Source organism: Rhinolophus sinicus, chromosome 2, assembly GCF_057876585.1.
Source record: "Rhinolophus sinicus isolate RSI-liver-muscle chromosome 2, RSI-T2T, whole genome shotgun sequence".
In the NCBI taxonomy this organism is placed as follows: domain Eukaryota; kingdom Metazoa; phylum Chordata; class Mammalia; order Chiroptera; family Rhinolophidae; genus Rhinolophus; species Rhinolophus sinicus.
In genome coordinates this window covers 84,164,716-84,178,590 of record NC_142502.1, presented here as the reverse complement: position 1 = coordinate 84,178,590, position 13,875 = coordinate 84,164,716, and the positions used below count along the sequence as shown (strand labels likewise).

Below are 13,875 nucleotides of genomic sequence, written 5' to 3'. Positions count from 1 at the left end.
CTTCTGATTACAGCGAACTATTGCTTTGAGCAACGTTTATCAGTGTCCACTTGTATACACTTTTTGGAATCCCCAGTATGTATACAAGGAAATCTTGTTATTTGCAACAACATGGATGGATCTTGAGGGTATTATACTAAGTGAAGTAAGTCAGAGAAACAAATACCATATGATTTCACTTATTTATGGAATCTAAAAAACCACAGATACAGAGAACAGATTGGTGGTTATCAAAGGGAAAAGAGGTTGGGCAAAATGGGTGAAGGGGGTCAATTATATCATGACCGATAGTAACTAGACTTACTGTGATTACTCTAGTGTATACAAAGATCAAATTACTGTGTTATACATCTGAAACTAATGTTATATACCAATTTTACCTCAAAAAATTAGGAGTATTTGAGAAAATGTATTCATGAGACCTTCTTAGAAAAGCTTCATAAAGCACTGTATAGCCAGTATTTTCAGCATTCAATACCCAGGCCAGTTTTTAACTACCAAAGTGGGGGTTGGCAAGCATGTGGCGCTTCGCTTCCTAAACCATAACGCGTTTCAGGATTGAGAGTGAATGTTTCAAGAAATAGGCATTTGTAGATGAATTAAAAAAAAAAAAAGTCAACCCCTGAAGTCATTTCAGTATGCATTCATCAAGACTAGTCAGAGGAACAGAAATTTAGGTTGTAGTAAAAATTTCCTTGTGGACATAATTAGCTTTCTTTTGAATAAATCTATTATTAAACATTGAGAAATTCCCTGTGTGACTGGAAGCTAAGAACCTTGCTTTCTATTTTTACAATCCGAACTGAAAAAGAGGAAGGTCAGGTCTAAGTGGAATAAACTAAACTAATATATTTAATTTTCCACTTTTAATTTGACTACGTGTACTTTTAGTACTTCAAATACATTTTAAAATACAAATCAGTATATATGTTTTGGATATTTTAAAAGCATATATGTAATCAAAATATAAGTTTATAAGTATGTGTTAGCTAAATGCTTTTTGCTTTAAAGTGGTAAGAGTATTTGACATCAAAACTGCAAAAATATTTTCCCAGTAGCCATTAAGCCTGTTGAACTGAAAATGACTTGCTCTAAATCTTGACTTGCTCTAAATACCTGTTTCTCTTAGGTTTGGAAAATAATGTAATCCAATAATTGCATTACTACAGACAAAAATCTGGAGGGAGAAAAGTATACAATTTACTATACTAATAGGTTATATGTTCTTTCTAGATAAAAAAATTTTGTCTATCTTTACGAAGGTTAGATATATTTTCGTAAGGCGTAAATTAGTGATTTAAACCAAATCCATTACATTCTGAAACAATCGAGTGAGATTCTCAACATTTTTTGTCTTTATACAATCTTATTCACTAATAATTGAAATTTTATTAAAAATTGTATTACATATGCTGATGGTAGAAATATTAGAAAATCAGAGATAAAGGGAAAAACTTCAGACAGAAATAACTACTATTAACATTTTTGTTTATAGCCTTGTGGATTTTACTTATATATTTTTACAAAAAATCATTTTCACTTAAAAACAAACTTAAGTGATGGGGGGAAGAAGACATTGAAACTTATAGAGATTGATGGCTTCATTGATTAGTGGGATTTTGTGTCATGTCATTAATTTGCCTATTTCATAATTTTGTATTCTTTATGGTTCACATAGCAGATCAAAGTTTCACAGCAATGTTAGAAATTTTAATAGTTTCCAGGAAATCATTTTTAGCTCATTAAACTTGATTAGTAAATGCAAGTGTTAATTAATTTGTTGAAAATTTTGTTTAAATCGTGGAATTCTCATTTGATGTGACTCCTGATGACATTTATACTCAGGATTGTGAGTATGTGGTCAGAACTGGTTTCAGGTTCTACTGAATTTATTTCAAGTTTGAAGTGGTTATTGGCATATAGCAAAAAGGAAATCAGGGCAGTGCAGCTAGTTTTTCATGAAGCTAAATTTCCTCAATATGAGATTGCTAAGGGAAACTTCGAAGTATTAGCTTGAAGATTGTCTTTTTAGTCTTATGAAATGATGGTGACCTTTCATATTAGTTCCTTTTTAAAAATGACCTTACTTCACAAAATGAGGAACTCGTTTCTCAGGCTCTCCTTTTGTTTTCTTTCCCAGTTATTTTACTGAATCCTACTATTCCAGATTAGACGTCATAAGAAAGCCCTCTTCCTTTCCTGCCCAAATTACACCTTATTTCTAGACTTGGAATTTTTGCCATAACTGTACCAAGCTACATTAAAAGATAAACCTAGTCCTCTAGAACAAAAAAATTCTTGCTTACTTTCCCCTGTATATACTTAACTTTCATGGATATGTGCACTCAGATTTAACCGGTATCCCTAATCTGACAGCCATTTCTAGGACACAACTCAAATTTGCCTTATACATGTTTGGCCTCAAGTTTTAAATAAAAATGTAGAGGATACTAGAGAATATAAGAATTCATAGTATTCAGGGGTGAGCACAGGTAGGATCGCAGGGAGAGGCCACATTAGGCTGCCTCCTGAGATTCTGGAACAGCTTTTCTTCCTATACCCAATATGACCCTCATTTTGTAACCTTCCAACTCCTTATCACCAAGGATTTTTTTGTGTTGGACTATGTCATTGTAACCATACCTCTGGTTCCTATTAATAATTTAGAAAACAACCCATCATTTTAGTTGAAATATAAAAATAATTTCATAGTGACTGAACTAGAATCCGCCTTTTAACCTTTTCTGGCTTTACAGCCTTATCCTTTATTCTGTTAAGAACCGCCCCCCCACACACACACACACACACAACTTCCCCAGTGGGAGGGGAATGGGTATAGAAGAAAAACTGATGCAGAGAGTGATCTAAAACATAGGCAAATAGAGACTCTGTCTTCCTCAGTATATTTCTTAAGACTTTCCTGTGTTTCTCCCAAAAAATAACTGAGTGTATAGCATTTTCTTATTGATCATTTGCTATCATTATGGACTCTTTAATATTACTCTTTAATAGTAATCTAATGTAGAAGTTAGTACAGGGTGACCACAGCAAGTGCTTTGAGAAGGATGACTCTGAACTTGCTATAGCTGCTAACATTGTAAATAAAACTGAAAGAAAGCTTATTATTACCATTGAAAGCCAGTTTCACTTCTAGCTTGAGAATATCTGAAAGCCTGACCTTTCTTGGAAAAGATCCAAGGACATAAATACTTGAGTTATAGACTTTGGGGGAGATTGGCAAATCTAGCCTAAGAACAGTCCTGAAATTTTGTGATATTACATTAAATTACAGTACAGCATTTTTAGCACTAAGGGAATGGTGGAACTTCCCAAACCTAAGACTACTTGTTCCCTTTTCATTTTAGTTCTATAGGAAACATTTAAGACACTTTCATCTATCCTGAAATCAGTTTACTTTCTGCCGGTGTTCCTGACAAATGCTATAGTTTTGGTTCTGCAGTTGGATCGGTAACGAGGTGGCCTTCAGTACGTTTTTTCGGCTTGCATTCTGATAAGTTAAAATTTGTTTCTGAACGTATCGATTGTTTGAATTACCTGTTATAGTTCTGTGCAAAATAGGGTCTTCTGCAACCTAATGGCTAAAATCCCTAACATGCATCTTAATATTAATGATCCCTCTGCTTTTCCCATGCCAATGTATTCTCCCAGAATCACAGAAGGGTATAATTCTGTAAGATCTATTGGCCACCCCTCATCTTGGATCACTGACAATGGAAATCCAAGAGAATTGGCTTTCTGGAGAGAGTGAGTGTTCATAGATAACATTACTACTCATGTCTGGTTTTCACCAGCAGCCTTGATCTCCAAACGCAAGTTTGTGATGGGAAAAAAATCATACAAATATGATACATACACCCTGCTTCATATACTTAATATTTCCCTAGTTTAAGGAAAAACATCTTTAAATACTTTAATTTTCTCATTTTTAAATGGTGAAGCTTTCAAAATTAAAGTTCTTCCTTTCTCTAACTACCATTCCTTTTCCTTTACTTCTAGCAGATTGTCTCCCAAATCTACTTATCTGCTTTCAATATAAGTAGCAGCCAGAGTTTTTTCTTTTCCTTAAGAAGAAAATAAAAATTTTCCCCTTAGAGGGGAAGGAGGAGGAGACCAAAAATTCTAAATATCTTTTGTTTTCAGCATTAGGGCTGTTACAGCTTTTGAGCTCTTCAAAGTCATGAAAGATAATAAACAGATCAGAATTAGTTGGAAATAACAGAAGTAATCTTTTTATTGACATAACTGTATAAAGGTAACAGGCTAATGATAGCTAAATATAAGAAAAATAATTTTAGCAAACAACTTAATACCAATAGGTTTTACTTATTTAACCTTCAAAAGGGCTTGAGATTAATTTTAGAATGAAGCTGAAAAGATCTAAGTATGTTTTAGGATCATACTTATATTTTGTGACTAAGTGGATTATTAAAAATTTTCCCCATTGGATATATAATCACTGTATTTCTGACTTTAATTTTCATTTAGCTTCAGGTACAGAGTATATTTTATAATGTAAATTAGAGAATCATTAATTGAACTTTAAATTTTAAGAAGAATAAATATGTAAAGTCTTCCTGAATGAGTATAACTTCAGAAGTAATTCAGAATGGTTATTTTGTTGTGGCCTAGGGAAAAGTAAAATAATAGTGGAATAATCAATTCAAGTGTAGCTCTTCAAAATTAGTTTTACCTAATTCAAAACATGCCCTTCTTCCTGTCCCCAGAATATTCATGTTGTGACACAACAGCATTTTTTGGTGAGTAAATGCTAATTTATACCTTGTCTACTTCCCTCGTGTTATTATAATATAACCTTGGTTTACCTGGCCTTCCAAGCATGACTTTTGCTAGAGTTATCTGTGTCAGGAAAACTAACACACTCTAGGCTTATGTTTAAACTTTAACTTCCTTCCTTCCTTAAATTAAAAAAAATTTTAGGATGTACTCTAAAGTTCATTCTCCTGGTAGTACCTACATTTTAAATAAAGAGATACTACTTTTTTTTTGTTTTCCTAAGGAGTAAATTTAATTTGCTTTTAAGAGAGAGAAATTGACCTCTACTAAAGATCATAGCTCAGATAAATTGCTTTTTGTGACTGTTATTTCTAATAAGCTATATTATCCTATGATTTGTAAAAGGATGTTTTGAAGTTAGTAGAATGTCACCTATTACCTGGTACAGTGGTGTAGACTTGTCAAGTGGTCAGAAACTTAGCTGGAACTACTGCCACCCAGAGTGATCCTGTGCACATTCCTTATTGCAAAGATGTAGCTCATGCTGAAAATACTTATTTGGCCTTTCTATATAAGCTTACATTAGTGTAACTTCTGTGTACTTGCAAAATCACACCTGCTGTTTGACTCGGTGATGCAACTCTGTCCCACTTTAAATAAAATTTGAGTTGTACACGTATAACTGATTTGCCTCAAGAATAATATTTCAGATAGTAACCCAATCTTTGTAGTAGAAAAAAATTTTAATAGACTTATTTTTTAGAGAAATTTTAGGTTCACAGCAAAATTTAGAGGAAGTTACAGAGATTTCCTATATACTACCTGCTCCCAGACGTTCACAGCCTCTCCCATTATCAACATCCCCTAACGCAGTGGTACATTTGTTATAATTGATGAACCTACACTGACATCATTATCACCCAAAGTCTGTAGTTCACTCTTGGTGGTGTAATTCTGTGGGTTTGGACAAATGTATAATGATAGGTATCTACCTTTATAGTATTGTACAGAATAGTTTTACTGCCCTAAAAATCCTCTGTACTGCCAATTCACCCCTTCCTACCCCTAGCCCCTGGCAACCACTGGTCTTTTTTTACTGTCATCATAGATTTGCCCTTTCCAGAATTCCATACGAGTTTAGTTAGAATCATACAGTATGTAGCCTTTTCAGATTGGTTTCTTTTATTTAATGATATATATTTAAGTTTCCTCCATGTCTTTTCATAGCTTGATAGCTTATTTCGTTTTAGCACTGAATAATATTTCCTCACCTGGATGTACCAGAGTTTATTTATCCATTCATCTACTAAGGGACAGCTAGATTGCTTTCAAGTTTTGGCAATTACTCATAAAGCTGCTATAAATATCTAATTATACAGTTTACTTCACCACTAACTACTGTTTATTTTATTTGCATGTTTTTTCTTAGGAAGATCATGTCACCTGTGAACAAAGGGTTTTCTTTCTTTCGTGACTTGTGGTTTTGTGTCTGGCATTGATTTGGGGGAAATTCACAGTCATTATTGCTTCAAATATTTCTTCTGTTCCTTTTTTCTTCTGGTATTCCCATTATGCATATGTTACATCTTTTATAATGGTTCTTAGATACTCTTGTTTTTTTGTATTTTTTTTCAGTCTTTTTTCTCTTTGCTTTTCAGTTTGGGAAGTTTCTGTTCACATATCCTCAAGCACAAAGATTCTTTCCTCAGCGGTGTGCAGTCTACTAGTGAGCCCATTAAAGGTGTTCTTCATTTCTGTTATAGTGTATTTGATCTCTAGCATTTCTCTTTGGATCTTTCTTAGGATTTCCATCTCTCTTACTTACATTACATAACTGTTCTTGTACAAGGTGTGATCAAAAAAATATAGTGAATGTTTAAATAAAAAAAAATATTACAGTAAAAGACACATTGCCATTAACTGCCTTCAAAATACCCCCCCTCACTTCAAACACATTTATCTCATTGTTCTTACCACTTCCTGAAGCCATTCTGGAAGTCTTCTTTCGTGAGTGTCTTTAGTTGCACTGTCGTGGTTGCCTCGATGTTCTGAATCAATTCAAAACATTTACCTTTCATGGTCATTTCGACTTTCGGGAACAGCCAGAAGTTGCACGGTGCCAGATCCGGTGAATAAGGTGGATGAGGACACACTGTAATGTTTTTATTTGATAGAAATTGCCATACTAGAAGTGATGTGTGACACAGAGCGTTGTCATGATGGAGGATGAAGTAAAGACACTCACGAAAGAGGACTTCCAGAACTGCTTCAGAAAGTGGCAAGAACGATAGGATGAGTGTGTTCGAAGCGAGGAGTATTTTGAGGGGGATTAATGGCAATATGTCTTTTACTGTAATAAATATTTTAAAATTTAAACATTCACCATAGTTTTCAATCACACCTCACACTAGTATGTTGCCAGTTTTTCATTAGAGCCCTATTAATCATAGTTGTTTTAAACTCCTGATCTGGTTGTTCCAACATCCCTGCCATATCTGCCATTCTGTGCTTGCTCTCTGACGCTTCAAACTGTGTTTTTTGCCTTTTAGTGTGCCTTGTAATTTTTTGTTGAAAGGTGGACATGATGTACTAGGTAAAAGAAACTGGTAAATAGGCCTTTAGTAATGTAGTGGTAAGGTATGTGAGAAGTGGTGTTCCGTGATTAGGTCTCTGCCTTGGTGATCCTACCTCCCTGCATTGTGAACTTCAGCAGTGCTTCTCAGTGCCTCCCCTCAAGTGGGAAAGACTAGCTAGAGGGGCCTGGAATTGGGTATTTCTCTTCCCCCGTGTGGAAGGCTAAAGGGAGTTGGAGTTGGGTATTTCCTTCTGCCAGGTCTGTGAAGCTCTGTAAAACCTGTAGCAGGTTAGGCTCTGGTAAACTAGTTTCTCTTGAGGGCAGACCTTGTTAAGAACAGAATGCTCTTATTTCAAAATTCTTACTTCTCTTCTGCCCCTGCTGGAAGCATGAGGGGATTTTTCTCCAGTCTTCACAGTGAGAACCTGGTAGAACTCCTGGAGGTAAACTCACAAAAGTGTGAGGGATGCCACGACTGGGTCCCCCACGAGTTTTTAACTCTTAGACTTGCCCACACTGAGCCTCCAGCAATTTGTCAATTACAGTTTGGATTTTCCTACCCAGTACTGGTTCCTGCTGATGTTTCTATTCATGGGTTTCTGCTCCACTAACTTGTGATTCTTTGTATTTGCCCTCCTCTCCCATCTCTCTCCTTTTGGGGGCAGCAGCTTATACTGTGACGTTACTTCTCTGGTGAATCTAAGAAGAGTTGTTGACTTCAATTTGTTCAGCTTTTTACTTGTTATGGAGTAGCAACGTCTAATCTCCTTACATGTTGGACTGGGAACTGGAAGTTAGATATATTTTTTAAATCAATAGTTTCTTTTAAGTAAATACTATCCTGGCATTGCTGAAAAACCAGAGCCAAGGATGTTTGTTTTGTTAGACTTTTTGGAGGGTGGACTAATGGCCTGTATTACTTTATAGACTGAGAGCAAAGCAATGCCAAACTTTTAAATATACAGATGATTGTAAAGTAAATAATGATGATAAGTGTTCTAGCAGCTAGTTTATCTAACTTTTTGAAAACAAGATGCTGGTGGATGATTGGCTGACCTACAAAATACCACATAAAGTATAAAATACACAGGTTCTTAGAAATTTGATAATGATAAAGGTAAATGGTTCTTTAATATATTAACTATTTTTTTAAATTGATATATGTTATCTCAAAGCTAATTTTGTTTGTTAAAAGTAATGAAAGTTGTTGTTTTTTCAAAATTTAGGATAATATTAAGCATAAAGACCATATTGACCATCAGAAGGATAAAGTTGCTTTAACTCTGGCTCGTCTAGCCCGACATGTTGAAGTGGAGAAACAGCAGAAAGAAGAGAAGAATAGAGCATTCAGGGTATGTGGCTCTTTTGTGTTTTACCAAATTATAGAATTGTTTATAATAAAGTTGTAAAGAGAAATTTGTAATTAAAAAATGTATATTTGAATCCATGTTCAGCACGGTCTCTATCTAGATTGCTTATCAATTTAGTAGTAATTCATGATGGCTTTTTACATCTCTGTTTTTAGTTTGTTGGATTCTGATCATATATGTATACAGGAAAAAAAATAGAATTACTTGAGTGGGCTCTTTTGAGGGGATTAAAATCATTGGATTTCTCAAGGCAAATGAGCAACTAAGGGTTTCTGGTTACTTTATCACAAGAGAGAAAAGAGTTTATCAGGTTTGTAGATATAAGCTGTTGAAAGGTTATTTTCTGCTAAATAGAGCAGATTACTTTCTCAAACTACAGCCTGTTCTCTCAGATTAAATTGTTACTGAAAGGAAGAAATTTGAATCAGGGTTATAGAAGAGCTGTTATATGATCATAGGTTAATTGATTTTTTTCTCAATATCTTTAGGAAAAAATTGATTTTCAGCATGCTCATGGGTTACAAGAATTGGAATTTATTCAAGGACATTCTGATACAGAAGCAGCAAGATTGTGTGTGGACCAGTGGCTAAAAATGCCAGGTATTCTTTAGAGATCAAAGTGGAACAATAAGGTTACTTAACTTCTCTAAAGCCCTAAGACATTATGTCCATTTTATCCAATTGCTAATGAATATATAAAGTATTTGAAATTTAGTTGCAGTGATAACTTAATAATGGCCTACTTTACCAATTGTCTTTCTACTTTGGTAAAAGTATATTTTGAGTATAAGTAACATAGTCTTTTATTCATTAGATGGTGCTCATTTATGCATTAATGATTTCATTGTTATTACATGAAGTAGTACATGTGTCTTTGGGAAGATATATAACAGGTTATTTGAGGTCAGGAGAGGCTTCTCTGAGGAAATGGAATTTAAGCTGAGATTTTAAAGGATTAGTGTTTCCTTTTTTATTTGTCAGTGCAGCCTATGTAGACATTTTGTAAGTAAGTGTACACATGGGAGTCGCATCTAAAGCACTGGATAGCTTCTTCATTAACTTTGCAGAGCTGAAATTCCTGGAAGAGCCACTGCAGAGCATTTTCCCCCTACCAGATAATTTGATGGAATTTTTAAGAGCCTGTAGGACTGTCCCACAATGGCAACTTTTATAGCCTTTCTTGCAGAAAACCCACTGAGCCCTTAAAGACTTGGGATATCCACAGAAACCTTAGCTGTGGATTTTAATCCAGAAAAAGATTTAAATTGCAAAAAGTCGTTAGAAATATCTATGCACGCAATACTCAACATTGAACCTAGATATCTTGTTCTGAAGTTAGTTTTTAGAGGGTTTTTATTTTATTAGAGTAAATCTACCACTTATAAAATAATTCCAATAATTTGTAGATATTTTGACACTTGGCCACTCCCTGAAACTATATTTACTTCTTATCTCCTAATCTATTTGTGCTTGACAAACTTCCCATCTTGCCCCATCCTCCCTTTTAAATACCTTTTCCTCCTCTTTCGTACTTGCCTGTGGGGTTAGCCCCACAGATAATAACACTCTGGGTTGCTAGGTTTATTTATTTTACATAAGTTTGCTCAGCCTTCTTTGATCCCAAAATGCTTTATTCATTTCTCTAATGTAGTTTTTACCTTGTTATGTTGGATTGATATATTTACATATCTCTTTTCTACCAGACTATATGCTCTGTGGCTTATTAATCCTATTTCGTGTCAGTGCCTAAAAACAATGTTCAGCATAGAGATGCTCATTAAATGTTGGTTGAATATTACACCAAAGGGAGCTATATACATAGTTGCACGTGAAAACAGAAAGAAAGCCTAGAATTTTTCTTCCAAATGTGACTTCATACAGCTAAATAAAAGAATTGTTTGACGTTCTAGGCCTTCTTTACGAAAAGATACTTAGAAATTGTGGTAAATGTTTTTGCCTCTTGGGGTATTCTTCTAAGGCTATAGTTATTTCAAAAATCCTTCTTGATACGCATTCACTTCTCAGTAGTCGTTATGACTAGCTTAGTAGCTTCACCTTAGCTGCATCAGAATCACCTGGGAGCTTTGAAATACATGCCTGGCCTTACCTCCAGAGATAATTAGGGCATCTGTAGTTTTGAGAAGATTTCTAGGGGATTTTGATGGGAAAATGGGGTGGAACTACAAGGCTTTATCTCTAAGGTCTCGTCTAAAAATTATTCACCTCAAATGAATCTAACACTTTCAAGTCCTGTCTGGAGTGTTTTAGGGCCAGGAGTATGCCCCTTTAGGCCTAATTCCTGGCCTCCAGATTGTCAAAATATTTTTTTCATTGTAAATTGAATTCATGAGCATCTGTTTGTGTATTTACCTGAACAGGCCAAGTGGGAACAAATGAGTCATTTAACTATGTCTTTATGACTCTTGGTAAGACTTGGTATTTTATATATCTTTGGGTCACACCGGGTTTATCGGTGACTGATAAGCTTGAGCCACTAGTCAAGGTCTTTAGTTTTGCTCTTTTTATGTGATGATTTCCTCTTTTTGCTTGGTCCCTGCAACACTAAAAAACTGAAGTTTGGCATCTATTGCTAGAACAGCTGCTGTAGCATTAGGCTCTATTTGGTATGGGTATTTACCTTCCATAAATGAGCTTGAGAGAGCAGTGACGTCTTTGAAGAGGGTATAGCTTGGGAAAACAGAGATGAGTCATTGTACACTTTAATTTTTAAAAAGTGAGATTCTAATTCTCAGTATCATTAAGGGACTCATTCAATCTATTCCAAAATATCTAGCTATTATTTTAATTACTCTAACTTTGGAAATCCATCTTCTATAAATCTTCACAGTTAAGCCAGTTTGCATACATTTGAATATTTAATAACTAAAAAAACTTCACTATACTATTTAAGAAAAAGAACTACTTAAAGCTTATTTCTTTCAGTTGATTGTTTTCTCTAATTTTATTTTTATCCAGTGCCTCTATTTGGCTAAGTAAAGGTCTTAATGGGTGACATCTGGAATGTGGATAGACAATAAATAAAAATTGTCATAATTCTGACTACATTAAAAAAATTAAAGATAAAAGGGTGTATTGTCATTTAATGCCGCTAATATTAAAATATGATTAATGCTATGCTATTCATTGTTTGTTAGAAGAACACATTTATGTAAACATTTTGGCAGCTTTTGGTAGTGGCATTTCTCCCATAAGGACTAAAACAGCAGAAAGGCAGTTGAAACTAAGCATATATAACCATTTGGAGATCATAAAATTAGGTGATGTGAAAGGAATAATATTTTACTCCAGTTAAATGCTTAGGGGCTTTGTAAAATCTGTCATCAGGATAAATACCCAGTTTTCTGTTGTATAAAATATTCAAGGCATTTGGTTAAAACAATCCACAAGAAATAGTAATAAAAGAGAGACAATAATCAAACTATCTGTATATTAGAATTCTCCTGGCAGTTTGATAATTCTTTATTTATACAATATAATTCAAATTTTCAGTTGTATATAACATGTAATGCGAGTTCCCTGGGAAAAAAATTTGGCTTAGGGTATTAGTCTACAAGAGTTGTGTGACCATAAAGTCAAGATAAAAAAGAAAGAAAAGAGATGAAGAATAGACCAGGATAAGAGAGAATTAAGAGAAGATATTGATGGGCAAACTATTTTCTAATTGGCTTTGAAATGAGAAAAAGAGAAGGGTCAAAATAAGGTAAGTAGAGAGGAGAGAGATAACAAGAAGTAAATCTCTGCTTTGTGTTCTATAAATTTGTTATTACTGACACTTGCATTACTTGATGTCCCGGTTGAAGCTGATTGGCCAGTAGCTGGATTCCTCAGAAATTATTGCTCTTACTCTCCTTGCCTGCCTCCCTGTCCTCTCCACTTCTCCCTGCCCTCCCAGTTACATTGTTTAACATAATTTTCATAGAACCCAGATCCTCTATAGTATAACTAAACTTTATAATGTGTTTAATACAGTTAAAAGGGAAAATCAGAGTTAAGAGAAAACATCTTTTCAAACTTATATAAATGAAAAGAAGGTAGGTAAGTGTTCTGTAGAACAACTGATTTTCAAATGTATTTGATCTTTGATATTTCTTGGCTGTTGAATTTAAGGAAACATTTATTTTTCCTCAACAGAATGCCACTTGGAGATGTTAACTGCTTTCCTATTTACTCTTAGGTTATTTTTTATATATATTTTAAAAAGCTTGTAAATATTTAATTACAATTAGTACCACTTAGTTGAAGATGTATCATAATTTTCATTGTCTTGTTACAATTTTGATTACCAGTCCAAAGGACAAATATCTGAAATAAGGACTTAAGAATTTATATTCCAATGATGCAGGACTCAAAACAGGCACAATTAATTCTGGAACAAAAAGTTCATTCCGAAGAGGAGGCCAAATGAGGGTGTCTGTGAAACCAATTTCATGTCCCATAATGCATTGTAACAAGGAATATGATAATGGGCACCTTCTCTTAGGACATTTGAAAAGGTAAGTATGATATTCAGAATAGTGGATGCTGAAGGTCAAATAAGTTACAAAGTGATTTTGCAAAATGAAAGCATGATGCACTTCTGCCATGGTGATTATAGCGTTATATTCCAAACTCAAATTATTTTGTGCTGTCATGATATAAATATTTTAAATTTACATTTCTTAGGTTTCCTAGAAGGCTGGGTAAAGTCAGCTTTTTCTAGTGATATTTTGTCTTTAAAGGCACATAGCCTTTAAAGACATATTTATTCCTAATATGTCTCATAAAATTCTGAACAGACTTTTTGCATTGATACACAGTTGGATCAGTTTTAGAGAAATCCAGCCCAGAAATGCAAATTTCAAGAGACATAAAGCACTTAGAGATATTTAGTTTAGCCTAAAGAAAGCTAATATGGCATTGCAAAGTAAATACTAAAGGCAAACCAAATGTAGCAAAATTTGCAATAAATACTCTATGAAACCCAACTTATTAATTTACTGAATTTGGAATAGTAGAGCTTGAGAAAAATAAATGTCAAGGAAGGCATTATTAAAGGCATTAAATATTCTTATCTTTACAATCCCCTTCTGATAGTTTAAAGATGGGAATTGAGAGTTTGGGGCTGTAAGCCATTATCTTATCCAGATGTTTCACTCTGCCTATGCTTTACCTTAC

General features: G+C 34.2%; 1 protein-coding gene across 4 annotated transcripts in view; it reads left to right on the top strand.

Annotated features, from left to right (window-relative positions):
• The window catches only part of ZNF451 (zinc finger protein 451), a 72,000-nt gene that overhangs the window by 23,730 nt on the left and 34,395 nt on the right, over window positions 1-13,875 (top strand). For all 4 annotated transcript variants that reach the window (XR_016020300.1, XM_019734653.3, XM_019734654.3 and 1 more), the window contains exons 4-6: window positions 8,557-8,682; window positions 9,189-9,300; window positions 13,064-13,214. Coding sequence is in view for 3 of the 4 variants with exons in the window: in XM_019734653.3 (XP_019590212.1) it covers window positions 8,557-8,682; window positions 9,189-9,300; window positions 13,064-13,214 (389 nt within the window). In the remaining variant the exon portion in view is untranslated. The remainder of the gene's footprint in view (window positions 1-8,556; window positions 8,683-9,188; window positions 9,301-13,063; window positions 13,215-13,875) is intronic.